Source organism: Manacus candei, unplaced genomic scaffold (assembly GCF_025592945.1).
Source record: "Manacus candei isolate 608988 ecotype Guabito, Panama unplaced genomic scaffold, ASM2559294v1 h1tg000018l, whole genome shotgun sequence".
Classification (NCBI taxonomy): domain Eukaryota; kingdom Metazoa; phylum Chordata; class Aves; order Passeriformes; family Pipridae; genus Manacus; species Manacus candei.
Window position 1 is genome coordinate 7397249 of NW_026138066.1, and position 17046 is coordinate 7414294.

The 17046-nt window shown below is 55.0% G+C and overlaps 1 protein-coding gene across 1 annotated transcript; it reads right to left on the reverse strand.

Moving 5' to 3' along the window:
* Positions 1–2059: 2059 nt before the first annotated feature.
* Positions 2060–16481, reverse strand: TRIOBP (TRIO and F-actin binding protein). Its single transcript, XM_051785069.1, has 14 exons — positions 16230–16481; positions 12446–12502; positions 12028–12096; positions 11493–11582; positions 10543–10652; positions 9531–10095; positions 8824–8934; positions 6703–6850; positions 6087–6198; positions 5453–5612; positions 4994–5107; positions 4598–4684; positions 3584–3747; positions 2060–2865 (listed from the first exon to the last, which is right to left on the reverse strand). Exons 1-13 carry the CDS (start codon positions 16233–16235, stop codon positions 3586–3588), a joined length of 1791 nt encoding a protein of 596 aa, XP_051641029.1. The 5' UTR covers positions 16236–16481; the 3' UTR covers positions 2060–2865; positions 3584–3585.
* Positions 16482–17046: the final 565 nt, after the last annotated feature.

Here is a 17046-nt window from a genome sequence, read left to right on the forward strand (position 1 = left end):
TGTTTTAAAAGATTTATGAGTTGGTTTTTAAGGGCAAGCTCCTTGTGGGAACTGGGATGCTGGCTCTCATGCAACCACAGTGCTGCACAGCTTTAGGTTTTCCCTGTGCTTGAGGCTGGGACGTTTCTCACAGCCACAGTCCAGCTGGGGGCAAGCGAATGGGGTACAGTCATTGCTTTGGGATGCTTTTGGGGCTCTGCCGGCCATCATGCCTATCATCCACGGGCATTTTGGTCACCTCCTCTCCCTGCCACTCTTCCCCCACCCGGCTCCCCTGCACTCAGGAGATAACGACACACAGACGACGGGGTGACCATATCGCCCCGACACAGGCGAGACAGGGGCAGCCTGATTAACGCCGCGCCAGTTTTGGAGGCGGAGTCCCCCATCACCCTGGGATGACGGGATGCTTGTGCCCTGCTGGTGGCTGATCTGCAGTCGCAGAGCCTCAAGGAGGGACAACTCTACCACATGTCACGCGCCCACACATTTCGCCTGTGCTTACACGACACATTTATCGGGGTTAAGCAGCCCTGGTCCGAAAGGCAGAAGAAAACAACACACTGCCCCAACAAACCAACCCAAACACAAGATACCAAACTTTCAGGGAAGGGGTGGGTGAGCGTTGTGCAAAACAGCAGTTTGCAGTTCATTCCTTGCTTGCCCCATGTCCCACTTTTGGGGGTTTTGTCTCCCAGATGTAGGTACAACCATGCAGACTGTTGTTTTGGTGGTTGTTTTTTTCTAAAAACCTCCCAGGCATCCCCCAACCTGCCACACTGTGCTCTGAACCCCATTTTTTTCTCTCCTTATTTGGTTCCTACCAATCCGCATGGCAAGACCAAGCCCTGCAGCCTGGAAGCAGCTGCCCTGACCTGCTCTATCACCTCTCGCCTTCCTTCCCATCCCAGCCTCCTGTGTGCCAAATGCTTGTCCCATCCCAAACTCAATGGCAACAGCTATGTCCTGCTGTGAGGCAGAGGAAAAAGCCTGGACCTTGAGCAGCACAGGGACAGGACGGTTTCTAGGCCAAGGGCAGGAGGCCAAGAACCATCTATAGCAAGCCCTGGTGCTCCACAGGTACAGCGGGGAGCTGAGCTCATTGCTTGGACTCTTGCACCATCCATTGGGTTGCCCAAGGGCCTTGTGCACTTGACCAAAGCCTGCCACCCAATTTTACCAGAATTTGTGACTTACGAAGAGGTTTGCCTTACCTAGGGAAAGCAGTTGTCGTAGCCCTTCTCGGTGAAAGAGTGGGCCTCTATTTGTCTGCACAGCCCAGCCCCAGGGGATGCCAATACCATGGCAAGGTGATCACATGCTGAGGAAAGGGTGCTGCCCTAACTACCCTCATTCTGGCTGCCACCATGTTCTTACACTCCGCTTCCATCCCCATGTCTCACAGTACTCCATCCTCCCAGCTGACACATCTGTTGCCTCTATCCAAGAATCCTCCTTGACCCCTTCGTCCTCTCCTCTTCAGATGTTGCCCCCAGCCCCAGCAATTACCTGCAATTGGGGCTCTTCTGTAAGTGCCAGCAGCCTATTTGAGCAATAGCTCCTGTTTACACTGGGATGGGGCTGAACAAGAAATAGTCACCCTCAGGTTCTCCACTGGGACAAAAAAGCAATATGTTTCATCCAAAAAAGAGGAGGAGGAAAGCATTCGAGATCCCTTTGATCTCCCCCAGGACCTATATATACTGTTTACTCTGCCAGTAATTTGCAGTGCCATGTGCCCTCCCAAAACTGGATTTACTAATGGAGCTCAGGCTCAGCTCTTCCTCCATGAGGTGAGAGTCCATGTGGAATTTTGGGAGCAGTGTGGTGAAGCAGATTACTACCCCCCTCAAAGCCAAAGGTGAAAACATCTGGATAATGGCACTGCAGGGCTCCTCTCGCTCTCTAGCCAGGGGCTGGGTGTGTTCCTGCTGCTTTCCCTTACCAAACCCTGAGGGAGGGAAGCAACTGGTCAGTATGACCCAAAACCTTGAAATTACCCTTCCCCTCACCCCTGTGGATTAGGGCCACATGGCAAACCTTCCCCTCGAGGAACACATTTTTCTCAGCGAAAGAGGAAGATTTTATTAAGTTAAAAGTTGAAGGGTGCAGCAGAGCAGCAGCAGCTGCCACCTTGGGGAGGTTGGCTCCGGCGGGTGCAGTAGCAGCCTCACAGCTCCTCTTCTCCAGAAAGGAGAAGCCCCGTGGCTTTGGGCTCCTGCCAACGCGGGTTCTTGAAGGAGCCAAAAGGGCAGATACGGAGAGAGCTTGATCATGCGGACTCTTGCCAAGGTGTCCTCTTTCAAATGTCCCAGGCAAGCACATCCATGGCAGGTGGCCCCAGCGTCTCCCTCCTATGGCTTGCATGTCTTCTCCGCAGGTCCTGGGGGGTGGCACAGGGAGGGGAAGCATGGTCCTTGCCGTACATCCCAGGGGACCGTGGAGACATTTGGAAGAGAGGGAATACATGCCAAAGGTGGCTGTGTGGCTGGGAGCAATGGGGCTGGGGAAGGGGGAAAAAAAAACAGATTCTCTTTTTCAGGTTAGAAAAATGCTGGTGATGTAGTAAAAGTTTTCCTCCTCCTCTTCCCCTTCTTCCTGTGGGGGAAAAATTCCTCTATAAAATATAATTTTCACATATAAAAATCCTGAAGAAGGTGCATGTAAGGAGCCAGTCCAAACAATGTGCTCAGGTATGCAGGCAAAAAGGGTTCATCCAAAAAGCTTTGGGAAGGGAGTGAGGAGGTTGGGGGTGTGTGGGATTCCTTGCCAAGGCGATAACGGATGGGATTCAACCTCCCTCTCCCCACAAGTGAGGAATGGAGCAAATACAAAACTAGAACAGATAACAAACGTAGAGCAGACCTAGAGAGAGAGACAAAACAGAAATGGTTTAGAAAGACTCCACTGAGCACAGAAATACTGACCTTCCTGCTCCCTGGAGAGATGGCTGTCTGGTGCCCTGCTACAGACCCACTCGTTTCAGTGCCCATCAGCAAGCGCTGGTGGAGCAGGGTGACCCCAATTCCAATGGCCATGGCATCCAAGCAAGGGCAGAAGCAGTACGGACAACAGGATGCCCTTGTTCCTGTCACCCTGCTTCCCTCCCTAGCCACGGCAGGGATATCTGCAGGTGAGTGTGGGAGAAGGGCTGGGTCTAGTCAGGGCTGCTTTGATGCAGACCTAAAATTTCCGTTCTGTGATAGGGAAACCACTTCAAAGGTGAACAGAGCAGAAACACAGCCTTACACGGGGGATGTGCAACTGCCCCCACATTGTCACCCAAGCCACAGGTCGAAGACCAGCATTTAGCTGGCTCCCACATCCAGCCTGGTTGAGCAGCACTTGGTGCTGGCTGCATCAAGAGCAACACAGTGAAAAGGGGGCTGAAGCCCTTGGCAGAATGTCAGGGACAACAGGAGGGCCAGGGGTGCAAGAAGCAGCGAAGGAAGAGGTTAAGCCTAAAGTTTCAACACTGAGTGGAGCAGTAGAAACTGGCAGCTTCCATCGCCCTGTCAGTGTGCAGCAGCCAGTCTCAGCCAGCTGCACCCGCAGGGGACATCACAGCACCCTCAGTGCTCACCGTTACTTGCCGACGCTGTTGCACAGCGACTCCTTCTCCTGCAGAGCCGCCATGGCCAGGCGCAGGTGCTCCTTCAGCTGCTCGATCTCTCGCTCTGAGCGCACCTTGATGTGATTCAGCTCTGCATAGACATCTTGGTATTTCCCTGAGGCAAATCTCTTGTCCTGCCAAGGGAGGGAGAGATTCTGGGCTGATATTAGGGAGGGCTGCGGCGAGGCAAGCCCAGCAGGTGAGAAGCAGAAAGCTAGCCCTGGGTTTGAAGCCCATCCCAATCTGGGCCATGCAGAAACTATTCAGAAGATGAACATGGAGGTAGCACTTTGCAAAACCTGGGCTAGGAAGGAAGGCAGAGACTCTGGTGCCGCAGCAGTGGGGATCTGCAGCATCGGATTGATGAGGCAATGTGGGCCTTACCATGGCTTGTGTACATGTGGAGGCAGCCATATGGGAAAAAAACCACCACCAGGGATGCAGGCCACTGAGAGAGTTGGGCCCAGCTGCTTATATGGCAAAAAACTTACATGAGTAAGTTATAATCTCCTTGAGCATCACTGAATCTCAAAGCCTCTTTTAGGTCCTCCTTTGGCAGGGGTCTTTGAAAATCCCTCTGAATGAGCTGCTGCCAGTGGAGGGAGCAGCAGGCCCAGAAACAACACCCAAGGAAATACATCCACCCAGAGAGGGGATAACTAAGGGAAGCAGAGTGCTAGGCAGGCTTCATCCAGGTTTCGCACTTGGAAAAGAAGGGCTCCTGGCCTGTCCATGCTTTATGTGCTTATATCTGGGTAAACCAGCAGTGAAGTCTCTGTGACACTTCCCTTCTACAAGGTAAGTCTATGCCAGCCCATGCTGTTTGGAGCTGCTATGTGCTCTGCAGTCAGCAACGACAAGGAGCACAAGAGGGTTTGTCCTGAGCATTCACTAAACCCAGCTGAACCCTGCTGATATGAAGCCCTGGTGCCCCCCTCCCTCCCCTCTCCTGCTGATTTCCCAGTAACTCCCAGAAAACACCACCTTTTGCATCATCTGCAGCTCCTCCCGGAGGCACTGCACCTCTTTCTTTAGGTACTGGAGCTCGTTCTCCTTCACTCGCAGCAGCACCTGGGCCAGAAAGTGGGAGAGGAACCAGAGGTGACTCAAGAGCCACCATCTCGGAAGGGCTGGAAGGCCCTGGCGCAAGCGCGATGGTGGGAAAGGAAGGAAGGACCAGAAGGGCTGGGGCAGGAAACGGTGCAAACAGCCTGAGAGAGCGGCAGAGGGGAAGCTTGCATTCCTGCTTCCTGCACCATCCCCGTTGCTCCATCCGGCACCCCACTCCCCACCTGCTCTAAGCCAAAACCGTTGAGAGGAGAAGATTCCCCAGAGCGGGTAGGGATGGAGGCAGTGGGGCAGCCAGGGGGACCCCCATACCTCCAGCTCGCAGGAACTCCGCTCACTGTTGTGCGAAGAGCGGTCCCCAGAGCTCCGTGACGAAATAAAGCTCCGCAGCTTCCCGATCTCATCCGAGAGGCGGGTCTGCAGCTCCTGCAGCCAAAGCCAAAAGACGTCAGAGTAGCCATGGCACAGGCCTCTCTACTGTCCTGACCCTTCCATCTTCATTCCAGCCCTACTCCAGCTTAGACACCATTTCGTAACTCCCTGTCCACAGCTGAAAGCAGCATCTACAATCTGCAGAATACATTTGCCATATTTAACACCACAGTTATGACAAGCCCAACTACAATCTCTCATTCTTAATCTTCTTCTGACGATAAGATCTCAGAAGGGAAGAAATATGAAAAAATAGGGGAGTTCTAACAGAGGGGCTGTGCTGTGTGAGGGAAAAACATGCTTCACAGTGTCTGCTAGCAGGGAAAGCCCTTCTCTTGCCTGATTTTTCCGGAGGAGGTCCTTCCCCTCCTGCTGACAGCGCTGCAGTATCTGCTCCCGCTCCTCTGCCTTCTGGGTGAGTTCCCCAATTTCCAGGCACTTCTGGGAATACTGCTCAGAAAGCACCTGCAGCTCCCGCTTCAGGGAATCCACGTCCAACCTGCCAAAGAGGCACCAGCTCATCACTGCCCCAAAACCCTTTCCAGCTCCTGGCCACCGGCATCACCCTCCCCCCTGCCATGGCCAGCCTCTGCCCACATCAGTCATTAGCACACGACAATGTTCTTTGTGGACCAAGGCTTCAGTTTCCACACTCCCACACTTGAGTGTGGTGCTTCTAGGAGCTTCAAGACATGCAGGAGATATCTAGGAGCTTTCCATAAAGAAAATAGAGGGAAAAAGCTGTAGGGAAGAGGGAAGTGCTACAGGGAAAAGCACCAAGTAGGAGACAAACCTCCTTGCTCTACAGCTCCAGCAGCCCTGGGATTCACCACTGGGTACCCATCACCCCCGAGGAGAGAACTGGGGAGGTGGCAGGAAGAACAGCTGGGGGCTAGAGCTGCAGAGAGGGTACAGTGACACTGGCACAAGGCAGCATCACTGGGAAAGGGGAGCAAGAGAGGTGCTTTCTTACTGGTGCTGCTTCTGGAGGGCTTCTGGGAGAGAGCTGCATTGCTGGAAGCTTCGTGTCCTGCCTAGCTCCTTATTCATTTCCTCCCTGTGGGCTTTCTTCAGTGCTTCGATGGCTGCAGAGGGGGACAATGGGAGATGGGGGATCAGGTTGTGTCAGCTTTAGTCAGGGAAACCACAACAGGGAACTGGCTAAGCTCTTGCCACTGCAAGTTCCCAGATCTATCTTTGCAGATTCCCCCTCCTCCTCTTCTGCCCTCAGGACAGCCCCCACCTTCTCCAAACCCCAGGATCACCATGCTGCCAAGGAGACTAACACAATGTGGGAACTTCTTACCACCTCTGTCAGCCCTACCCACCTACAAGAAAGCGCTGGTCCCCTTCCACCCATCCACAGAGGCAAGACACCATTTCCTGCAGTATCTTTACCATGCCATCTCCACCAGCACCACAGGTCCAAGGAGCACCAAAGCTCATGCTCCAAGAAGCATCGGTCTCACACCAGTAAGATCAACAGAGTAGCTCCAGATGACTGGAGTGACTGGCTTCTGGCAAGAGACATTTGGGAGAGGTGGGAGGGACCCAGCTGAGCAGGGGCACAGCTTGGTGTGTGCTCCTACCTGCTGCTGTCGCCGCTGCCTCCTCTGCCAGAAGCCGCTCCTTCTCCTGCCGCAGTCGCTCCAGCTCCCGCTGGTGGTGCCTCTGGAGCTCCTCCATCACTTGCTTGTGGGATGACTCCATCTCAGCCAGGCTACGCTCACAGGCCTCCTGTTGTGTGGAGGAGAGGAGGGCTGAGACCAGGAAGGAAGACAAAAGGGCTTGGGCCAGGACAAGCACCTGGCTCAGCTGATGTTTGCCTTTGCAAACCTCACCCAAGTCCAGGGACACTTTGAGAGAAGTAAGGCTACTTCCCAGGAGGGTCTTTTCCTTCTGAAAGTGAAGTAGCACTTTAATCTCTGAACACAACCATTTGAGAGGGACACACATCTTGCAACCCCTTGACACTTTACAGAGGAAGAAACATTCCTCTGGCTCTTAAAACTAAAGCAGCAAGACAGGAACATCCCTCTTGGGCCAAGAGTTGGGAATAACGTGCAACGCCACAGTCCTGACCCTCCACCAGGCTGCACTGCCTGGCCGAAGATCAACAGAGGGAACTGCATCTCAGTATCTGCCTTTTAAATGAAGCAGCATCTCCCGGAATCAATGAAAACTGAGCCTCTTCTCCTGAAAAGTGACACTCTGCACTGCCCTGAGGCCCGACAGAGGCTGTGAAAGAGCCCTCCCCACAGCCTAATGGTTAGGGATCCTCCTCACACAAATCGCCCTCCTTTCTGATAGCTCTGAGACCAGGGGGATAGTTCTTTCTACGCTGAGTGCCGTGGTTAACTCAAGATAGAGCAAAGCAAAGCGGTTCCCACCTTGGCACTACATCTCTGCTCCCCCTCCAGCACCACCCCAAGCCTCTCAAGAAGTATTTGTTCATCACCAAACCATGCCTTTTCTTTAAAAAGCCTGGGGCTCAAAGACAACAGCAGAGAGCTAGGAAGTCATCACATCCTCCCACAGCCCCTTGCCATCCCATTCCTTCACCCAGGACTAAGGCAAAGGCTGATACAAAGGACACTGCAAGACAAGTGTATGAATGCAAGTCCTTGCTGGCTACTCTTCTCTACTGAGATGAGAGAAGCTCACAGATCAACCAAAGGAGAGGAAAAGGTAAGGAATCAATTTGGTGATCTGTCCACGAACTGGCTGCAACCCTTGGCAGAGAGAACAAGTCCTTTGGGGAAAGGTCAAGTTTGGCCTCAAATGTGAAATGCTGGCCTTTTGAGAAAAGTTATTAGGAAGATAAGGAAGTTCCTCCCCACTGCTTTTGCTTTTTTTGACTATAAAGAGGCCTGTGAGATGCAAATATTAAATCAAGATGACAGAGAGACTGGTAAGTGTCCAGGCTGTGTGCCACAGGGCTTGTGGGTTTCTTTATCTGGGCTAGGTACAGCCAACCCACTGCAACAGACTTAGCCAGCTCGTTTCCTGCCCTGCCAACCTCCTCATCCCGGCATCTTTCAACACACAGGGCACATCCTGAAAACCCCGCTGCATGGTAGAACAGCAGCCTCCCCACAGGAAATCCCTATGGGATGTGACCCTGCTTACTTTGGATGAGTCTGTGAGAGGGAAAAATAAATAAACAAAGCAAAGAGAGAGGCTGAAGCATGAGCAAATTCTGCTTAGCAGCTCTCCCACGTGCCGTCCTCAACAAATGGCCTGTGTTGTCAAAGTGACCTTCAGGACTTGAGTGGTCCTGACAGGGATTAGAGCTCCCCAGGGACTGACTGACTGCTTTTTAAAGGCACTCATGAGCCCCTATTAGCAAGAACCACAGCAGCAAACCACAGGAGAATGCACCAGAGGCTCTGCAGAAAGCTGCTGACCTGCTCACGAGCTCACCCCCCAGCCTAGGCCAGGCCAGCATTGTATGCATGTGCAAAGTGGGGGACAGATCCTCCACCTCTCCCTTAACTCTTCTTCTCTTTGTTTATAATTCCGGTCCCTTTAAGGCCAGACAACATCCACCAGCCTTTATGTAATTAACATTGATTACAAATGGGCCCAGTTAGGGTCACCATGACAACCCAATGATTAGCAATACCTGCTCAGCAATAAGCTGAGTCCCAACAATTCCCAGTTTGGTACTGGGAGTGATCCCAGGGTCCTGTGTCCTGCATCCTGCTCACCTGTGAGATGTACCCTCGGGGCACATGGCTGTCTCCCTGGGATGTTGCTGCCTCTCGAAGACTCTCATTTCTGGCCCGGCAGGACTCCAGCTGTGCCCGCAGTGACTGGATCTGTGGAGGGAGGAGAGAGATGGTCAGCCAAGAGTAGAAAAGTGCCATGGTCTGACCAATACGCTGCATCCAAACCCTGGGCTTAAGGATGGGGAGGGCCATGCATGGCCAGTGGGGACGTCTGCTTCCCTGGTAGCCTGCCAAGGGCCCAAACTGGCAAAGCCAGCCCCAGCCTGGTGAGTGCTAGTAAGAAAGGGAGGAGACATCCCAGCTTCCAGAGGTGGATTCATGGTGGAGGAAACCACCACTGCATGGTTCCTTTCAAAGACCGTCAGGTGAAGTGCTTGTAGGCTTGGGAACAGCCAAAGAAAGGCTGTGCATGTGTTCTGAGGAAAAACATTCCATGCAAACAGTGACAACAAATAAATTATCCTGAACCAAAACGTGGTCTGGGGAACCTCTCCAGGTGTGTGACAGCAGGCCTCTGGCCTCACCATGTTGCAAAAGCTTCCATGCACTTGACAGGTGGCAAATGGAGCCAGAAAGAATGAACATCTTCCTGAACCTCTGCCTTGTTCTTCTGCAAAGCCTCCTGCTGCCAGGGACCACACCAAGGGGCCACCAGAATCCCAGTTTCAGAGAGGAGGGATGCTTACCTCCTTTTTCAGTGCCTCGTTGGTGTCTCCATGGCCCCCCTTGCTCTGGTTCAGCAGTGCTGTCAAGGGCACTCGCTGCAAGTCCTTCAAAGGCAGGCGTTCCAGCTCCAGCCACTTCTTCTCTATCTCCTCGTTCAGACGAATCCGCTGTTCCTCTGAAAGTGGTGGAGGGGGGAGGTCCTGCTCCCCGACCTTGCGGGAAGAGTCCCCTGCTGGGCCATCGCTGTTTGTGACCCTGCCATCAGGGGTCTCAAACCATTTCCGCCTCTCCTCCGAACGGATGGCCAGATCCCGCTCCAGCTCCTCATACTTGGGAGTTCGGTCGGAGATCCTCAAGCTCCCTTTTGTCCTCTGTGAGGACCCCTGATTCCCGGGGTCCTGTGGCAAGGGAGACAGCTCCACATAATCAAAGGCATGGCGCTGCCCATCTGCCTTCCAGTGACTGCCCTTCGAGTTCCCCTCGGAGCCTGAGCCCGAGCCTGGCCGCTGCTGCTCCTCCATCCGGAGTGAGCCTTTCTGGGGAACACAGTTACGGAAGGAGTTCTCCTTATCGCAGTCAGAGAGCCTGAAACCAGAGCAGCAACTGGTGAAGCAGAGGCACCGTTTGGGAAAGGATGCCAGCAGAGGCACTGCCAACTGCCCAAGGCTCAGCCCTCTCTCAGCCCAGCCTCATGAAACCCCACCCTGAGCATGGAGCTGGGCCTGTAGCACCCCATCCCTCAGGGAAATAGGTTCCTCCACAGGGTGGGGAAGATTGACCCTGGTTGCAGCTATGCTGGTGGAGAAACCAGGCTAAACTGATGTGGCGAGGCAAAAAGCAGTGCAAGACAGGAAGCCATCGGGCTGTCAATCCCTGTCACCAGCTGGTGTAACCAAGCCATTTTCAGGAGAAGCAGAGAGCAGGGCTGATCTGGGAGTGATGAGATTTCCAGAGGGGTCTTCCTGGTCCCTGTCTGCCAGGGTAGAAGGGCAGCAAGTGGGAAGAGGAGAAGCAGCACAGGGCAGCTCTTACTTGGTGACATCTGGAGCACTGACTGGGCGCACATTCTTCCTCAGGGCCTCGATCCAGTTGCGCCGGATGCCCGAGGTCATCGCTGACAGGGTGAAGACGGCATCCTTTGTCTGCAACAGGGAGGTGACAGAGGGCCCGTCAGTGCCCAGTGGAGATGCAGCAGCTCCCACTCACTCCTTGAGACCTACAGGACCCACTTCCACGGGTAGTGAACAGTGTTAGAAAGGCCATCTGCTGTCTCAGGCTCTTGTGGCCACGTGGAGGGGTGGGAGAGGAGACACACTGCTTGAGGGGAAGCTCGTTACACATCCTCTATGAGACCATCTCCAAGCAAAGGCAAAAGAAACTTTGCTGGCACATTGAGCCAGCTGGTGCAATCCAGCTGTTCAGGTGCTGGGAGCTGGATGCCAGCCCTGGGGTACAGCAGCAGGCCACAGGGAAACCCAGACCATGAAGTGCACAGTCCTGAGCACCCACCATTTTTTATGCTGCCTTAGCAGCTGCCTCCTGCTGCTACAGCAAGTAGCCAAGGACAGGACTGTACTGGGGCTGAACCCAGGGTACAGGCTGCCACTCAGAGCACAGTGAGCCAGGCTACACCAAGGTCTGTAGTGCTCGCCACTCCCTCCTTGCGGCTATTGAGAAGTTGTCTTGGCCAACAGGTCAGTTAAACACTCCTGGCATTTAGCTTAGCTCGTGGACTGCCTCCAGCACAGCCTTCTGCCAGCCCTGCAAAGCCTCTTTCTTCTCCTTCCTTTGCAGGCGGGCAGCACTTGTGTCCCTGAGCACTGCCACCCATGTGTCACCAAACCAGCCTTGCTGGGCCACCATCCTGGCAAAGGATTTGCTCGAATTGCCTCTCAGCATCTTGGCATGGGGAGGGAGCACACATTCCCACCCAGCATCCCTTGGTGGTACTGCTCTGTGCCCAGGCAGTGCCAGACACTCACGTGTATCTGGAAGCCATAGTTGCGTTGCACTGCAAACTCTGTCACATCCGTGCAGGAGCGGAGGTCAATTTCTCCGTCAAGGTCATCAGCCTGCAAGCACAGCCACCCGCGAGGACATCAGTGCTCACTCAGCTTTGAAAAAGCCTCCATCACTTGTCAGCACCCTAAACAAAGCGCGGGCCACCTCCGTCTTTACCCCACAGTTCTCTTGGAGCCAGGCTCAGCTCTCCAGAAGCCAGGCTCAGTTTTACAGCACACCTCTTCTAATCCAAGGGCAGCCAGCAGGGTGGAAAGCATCAGAAATGCCCAGCCACAGAATCAGCCCTTCTGCTCACCTCCCACCACCAGCAGTCCCCCCAGACTTCACCACCCCACATCACCCCTTGGCAAAGAGCAGCTTGCCACTTCCAGTGTCCTTCAGGAGGACATGATACTGCCACTTCTCCCTGGAGCACACTGGTCACGCCAGGGCTGTGCTCTTCTACCCCCTGGACAGGAAGGAAGAAAGGGCTGGAGAAAGACTGGCCATGCTTACCTCCTCTGCGTTCGAGTCCCGGTAATACCTCAAGCTCGAGTCGGTCAGCACGAACCAATGTTTCTTCCACTGTAGGCGGATCAGGCAGGGAGAGGGAAGGGAAAAGACAGGAGGGAAATGGATAGGCAGTTACCAGGAAAAGTGTAGGAACAGGGAGGGACTCTCCGCGCTATGACCTCTCAGCCTTCTCCTCTCCCTCCTCCCTCCCAGCTCCCCCTTGTGCTCCTCAGATGGGAGAGAGACACTCTGTGAAACTCTGTATCCACACATGGAGTGAGGCACTTTCACCAAAGGTTTCCCACTGCCTTTCCCAACAGGAGAGACCTCAGCAAGCATGGGGGAAGGAAATCAGCTGGCTCACAAGGGATCTCTAGCAGCGAGGGGTAGGGGAAGAAGCAGACTCATGTCTCAGGCTTACCTCTCCCGGCTCGTCCAGGATGGACATCCATCCCTTCTTGAAATTGAGGAGATCCGGCTGGAGAGAAAAGGACAAAACAGAGAGTTACTCTCTTAGAGCGACCCACAAAAACACTTTTTATGACAGGGGGTAGAAGGCGAGTCCCCAGTGACAGAACAACAATGGGAATATCCTGGCATAGTTTTTAGGAAACTCATGGGGGTATATGACCTGATAGCAAAGGAGAACTGGGCATAGCTCTCAGCAGCAGGCAGTCATTCCTGTAAGAGGGAGGAGGAGATAAGGAAAGGGGTTTTAAAAAAAAAAAGGAAAATATGCAGCAGGAAGGTTTCCACAAGGTGCCTCAGAGGTATTTATTCAGACACAGGGAGGCAGAGACAAGGAGAGTGGGCAGGAGGGAGTGCTCCACCACCACTGATGGGGCTTGCCTCAGAGATGGAGGCAAAGTCACAAAGAACCAGACACACCTTGTCCAAACCCTGTCTGTTTGTTCCGCAGAGCTATGTCCCTCCAGTAACTTCACTACTGATCAGTTATTAAAGACGAGTAGCTCTCTACAAAACAGCCCTCACCAAAAACGTATAGGAGGCAATTCAACAGCTGTGAAAACATGTTGCCTTTAAACGATGTGCCCCAGGGAAGAGATGAAGTCAGAGCCACAACCAGTGCTTGATCCTTCGTCCTGTCTGAGACTGAACCCCTTCCAAGGCTCAACCCTCTCTGAGATTCTGGGGGCCCTTCCCTTATTCAGCTCCTGCTCCCTCCAACTACAGAGGCTGCCTCCTGCCCAGCCACAGCTACTGAAGATGAGGATGAAGAGAATTTCACCCCCATTATCCCATGCCAGAGTTTCCCCATACTCCCTGCCTCCTCCCAACCTCATGCCACTGGTGCAGCATCCCAACCAGTTTATCTCCTTTCCAAGGTGGAGCACCAGGGAGCTGACTCAGGGGAACCTCTGTCCCTGGCTTTGCCCTCAGCCAAACAGGCTTGAGCCAGTCCCTCCTCCCAGTTCTGTTGGCTCCAAGGAAGTTGCACCACCAAAGAATTCAGTCCAACATGTCTTCTCCTCGAGAAGCCGGAGTTTGCCAACCTGCCCCTTCTTCTGCAGCTGAATCAGGCAGGCACAGTGTAGGAGAAGTGACAGCACCAGACTTGCCAGTCCCAGGGAAGCCACCAGCAGTCCCCATGTGTCACAACCATCAGCTGAGACTGAGATAGTGAGAAGGGGTGGCCACTTCATACTCCCTAAACAAGCCCAGTGGCTGGCCACAGCTGCCCCACAAGCGCAGCTCCCTGGTCATCCAGACAGGATGAGGCTTGCCCTGCTTTCATCTCCCTGAGCTGCTGCTCTTGGGTTACACCCAAGGTTATGGGGCAGCAAGAGCCGAGAATGTGCCGGCCCACCCTGGCGCTCCAGCTATTGGTTTGAGCAGGAGCAGGGAGACATGCCAAGGGGAGGGTCAGTGGCTGCTACAGCTTCAGGCCTGGCCAGAAGCATCCGGCAGTCCCAAGCTCCCTGAAAGGGAGGAAAACCAGAGCAAAGGACATAGGGGGCTCCCAAACCTCACCTCCTGCTGAGGTGACAGGCACTGCTGGCAGCTAGGAGATGAGGGGGATGCATGCATCCTCATCAACACAGACATCCTGGTGGCTTCACTGCTGCCCTGAGAAAGCACCCTGAAAATTAATTCTTTCCCCATGGCAGCAGCTCCACCCTTTTTCCCGTTATTCCTTCCAATCCGGTGACTTCAACTCCAAACTCAGAGCAGTGGGAAGGAAGGAAAGGAGGCAAAACATCAAAGTGCAACCTCCTCCCTCCTGGGACACATGTGCACTCAACAGAAGAGAGATGGGCAGGCTCCACAGAGGCGGAAAAACAATATAGGGAGAGAGGGAGCGAAAGGACCCCTGGCTGGGGCTGTCGTATGGATCAGCTGGGTCTCATTGAGGATTTACAATCCCAAAGCATTAGGTGCCAAAATAATTAATATTAATGGGATGTATGCCACTGGAAAAACTTCCACAAAGTCCTGCCAGAACCACTGCCCCTAACACAGTGCTGAGGCCAGAAAATTCCCCTGGGACGGCTTCTCCCAGGCAGATGAATTGCACAGGGCTTCTGCTCTCCCTGCCAGCCCCAGACACAGAGCCAGAGCTCTACAGAATCATCTTTGGACTATTCTTGTCATAGTGGGGCCAGTACAATAAGTTGAGGCATCAGTTGATGCTCAAAGTGCCTACAGCCATTTTTCTTCCTTTCCCCACAGCCAAATCCAGTTTCCTCATCCAGCATAAAAAGCGCAGGACACCGGCAGAGAAGAGAGCGGGGTTCAAATAGAACCCCTCAGAGGAAATGGCCCAACAGTGGGAGGAGGAAACATCCAGGAAAGCCAAGCTGCTGGGAGAGATCCGGGTGCCGGAGACACAGTGATGTGGCAGGATGCACCCCCAGCAAAATGCACGGCCCTGCAGCGCAGCTCAGGGCTGCAGATGGTGAGGCTTTGGCTTGGGAGGTGGCAGCAGCAATTTTGCCCAGTTGCATCCATTCCCGTCAGAGGTTTTATGTTCAGCCTTGTAGCTGACCAGTCGGAGGCACTGGAGGGGGTTTCAAGCAGCTGGGGACATAGGTGAGATCTGGAAAGACTGGCTTGCAACAGCAGGTTAAGGAGCAGCAGTTGCCTGCTCTGGTTGAAGAAGGGCTATAGGGGAGGTGATAACAGCCTCTAAGTATCTGAAGAATGTAAACACCAAAGAAGGAAAAGGGACAGGGTGGGAGCGAAGGAATGGCTCCTGGGTGGTACTAAGGCGCCGAGATGGAGAAGTGGAGAAGAGGCTGTGGCAGGCTGAGAAGGCTCAGTGCCGGAGCGGGCAAATGGGATGATCAGATGTCTCCTTCCATCACCAGCCTCTGCCATCACCGTGCCTCCTACTCTTCCTGCTCACAAAGGCTCCTCTGGACCCCAGGTCCTGGAGCACTGCTTTCTGTCATCTCCAGGAAATGGTGCAAGGGGCTTTCAAGCCTCCCGGAAAGCACAGAGTCTCCTCTTCTCCAAAAAGGGAACCCGCTCCACAAGGCGCGGGCCCCAGGCCAAAACACAAAGCAAAATCACTCCAGCTCAGTTTGGTGAAAGCAAAATCGCTTCCAGGCTGGGGCACACATGCAGCTCCCGAACCTACACGTGCAGCGAGAGCCAGCGGGCGACAGACTCTCCCTTTCCCACCGCCCCCGTGCGAAACGCCGGCGGGCACAGCCCAGCCTGTCACTTCCATTACCCCACTTTGCTCAACATCCTTCCTCCCGCGGCCGGCAGCCGCCTGTGCCAAGGAAGGTTCGCCCCAGGGGCGGGATGTTCCCTGCCCCAAACCGCATCTGTTTCCCACAGGGAGCAGGAGTTCCCCACTCCCGAAGGGATACGAATTTCTCGTCCGACTGCGGTCATCGGTGCGGTGAGCTGGCCCGGCCTCAGCCCGGTCCACGCTCCCGCTCATCTGGGTGGGGTGGTGCCCGCCGGGAACCGAGCGGCCACGGGGAGCCCCGGGGATGGGAAAGGGAGCCAAGGAGGCACCGCCACAGCCCTTGAGTCCCGGGGCCAGAGTCCCCGGGGAGTAGCGGCTCCAGAGACACCCCGAGCGGAGGGACCCCCGGAGCTGGCGGCTGACAGCTGGGGGCCCACCGCCCCCTCCCAGTCCCAGTCCCGGGCTGTGCCCCGAGCCTCGGGGGAGAAGCCCCCGCGATCCCCGCCCGCCAAGCCCCGAGCCCCGCGGGCCGGTCCCGACTCACCGTCATGGCGGGGGCGCCGCGGCCGGCGGGGCCGGGGCCGGGGTCGCGGCGGGGCCGGGCGCTGGCAGCCAGGGCGGCGGGGCGGCTTCAGCGGCCGGGCGGCTTCCACGGCCCCACCATGCCCGCTCCGCCGCCCGCCCCGCGCTCCCCGCTCGCCTCTTTCCTTTTTTTTTTTTCTTAACAAAAAAAAAAAAAAAAGGAAAAGGAAAGGAAGGGAAAAAAAAAAAAAAAAAAAGAAAAAGAAAACCACCCCCAAAAAACTTTTTTTTCCTCCTCCCGAACTTCCTGGGAGGGCCCGGGCAGGCCAATGGCAGCCGCCGCCACCGCCCCGGCCGCCCGCAGCCAATGGAGCCGCCGGGGCGGGCGAGGCCGCCGGTCCGCACGGAAAGGGGCGGCGGCTCCGGGAGGTGAGGGACGGGACGGGACGGGACGGAGGCGATGCTGGGGATGAGCAGTGTCGCCTTTCCGACCCCTAGGCCCGGGCAAAGGTGAAGCCCTGAGAGAGACGGGCTGAGCCGCTGCTGCCCCGGGAAGGGACCGTCGGGTGCCCAGCCCTTACCAGGCAGGGTTTGCTCTCAGGCTGGAATTTTTCGCAGGCAGGGATTTTTAGCAGTGCACGCAGTGGGGTTCTTGCCTTGGCTCCTGAAGCTGCTCGGTTTTATGCCCTGACCCCTCAAATGAACTCCTCTAGACTCTTGGCAGAGGTGGTAGCAGGTCATGTGGGGGCTGCTGGTGGTCCTGGAAAGGCAGTTGGCCTCGGGAAGGGGAATTGCTAGAGAGGGTCCCAAAGGAAAAGGGGCAGGGGCTGTGTATCACA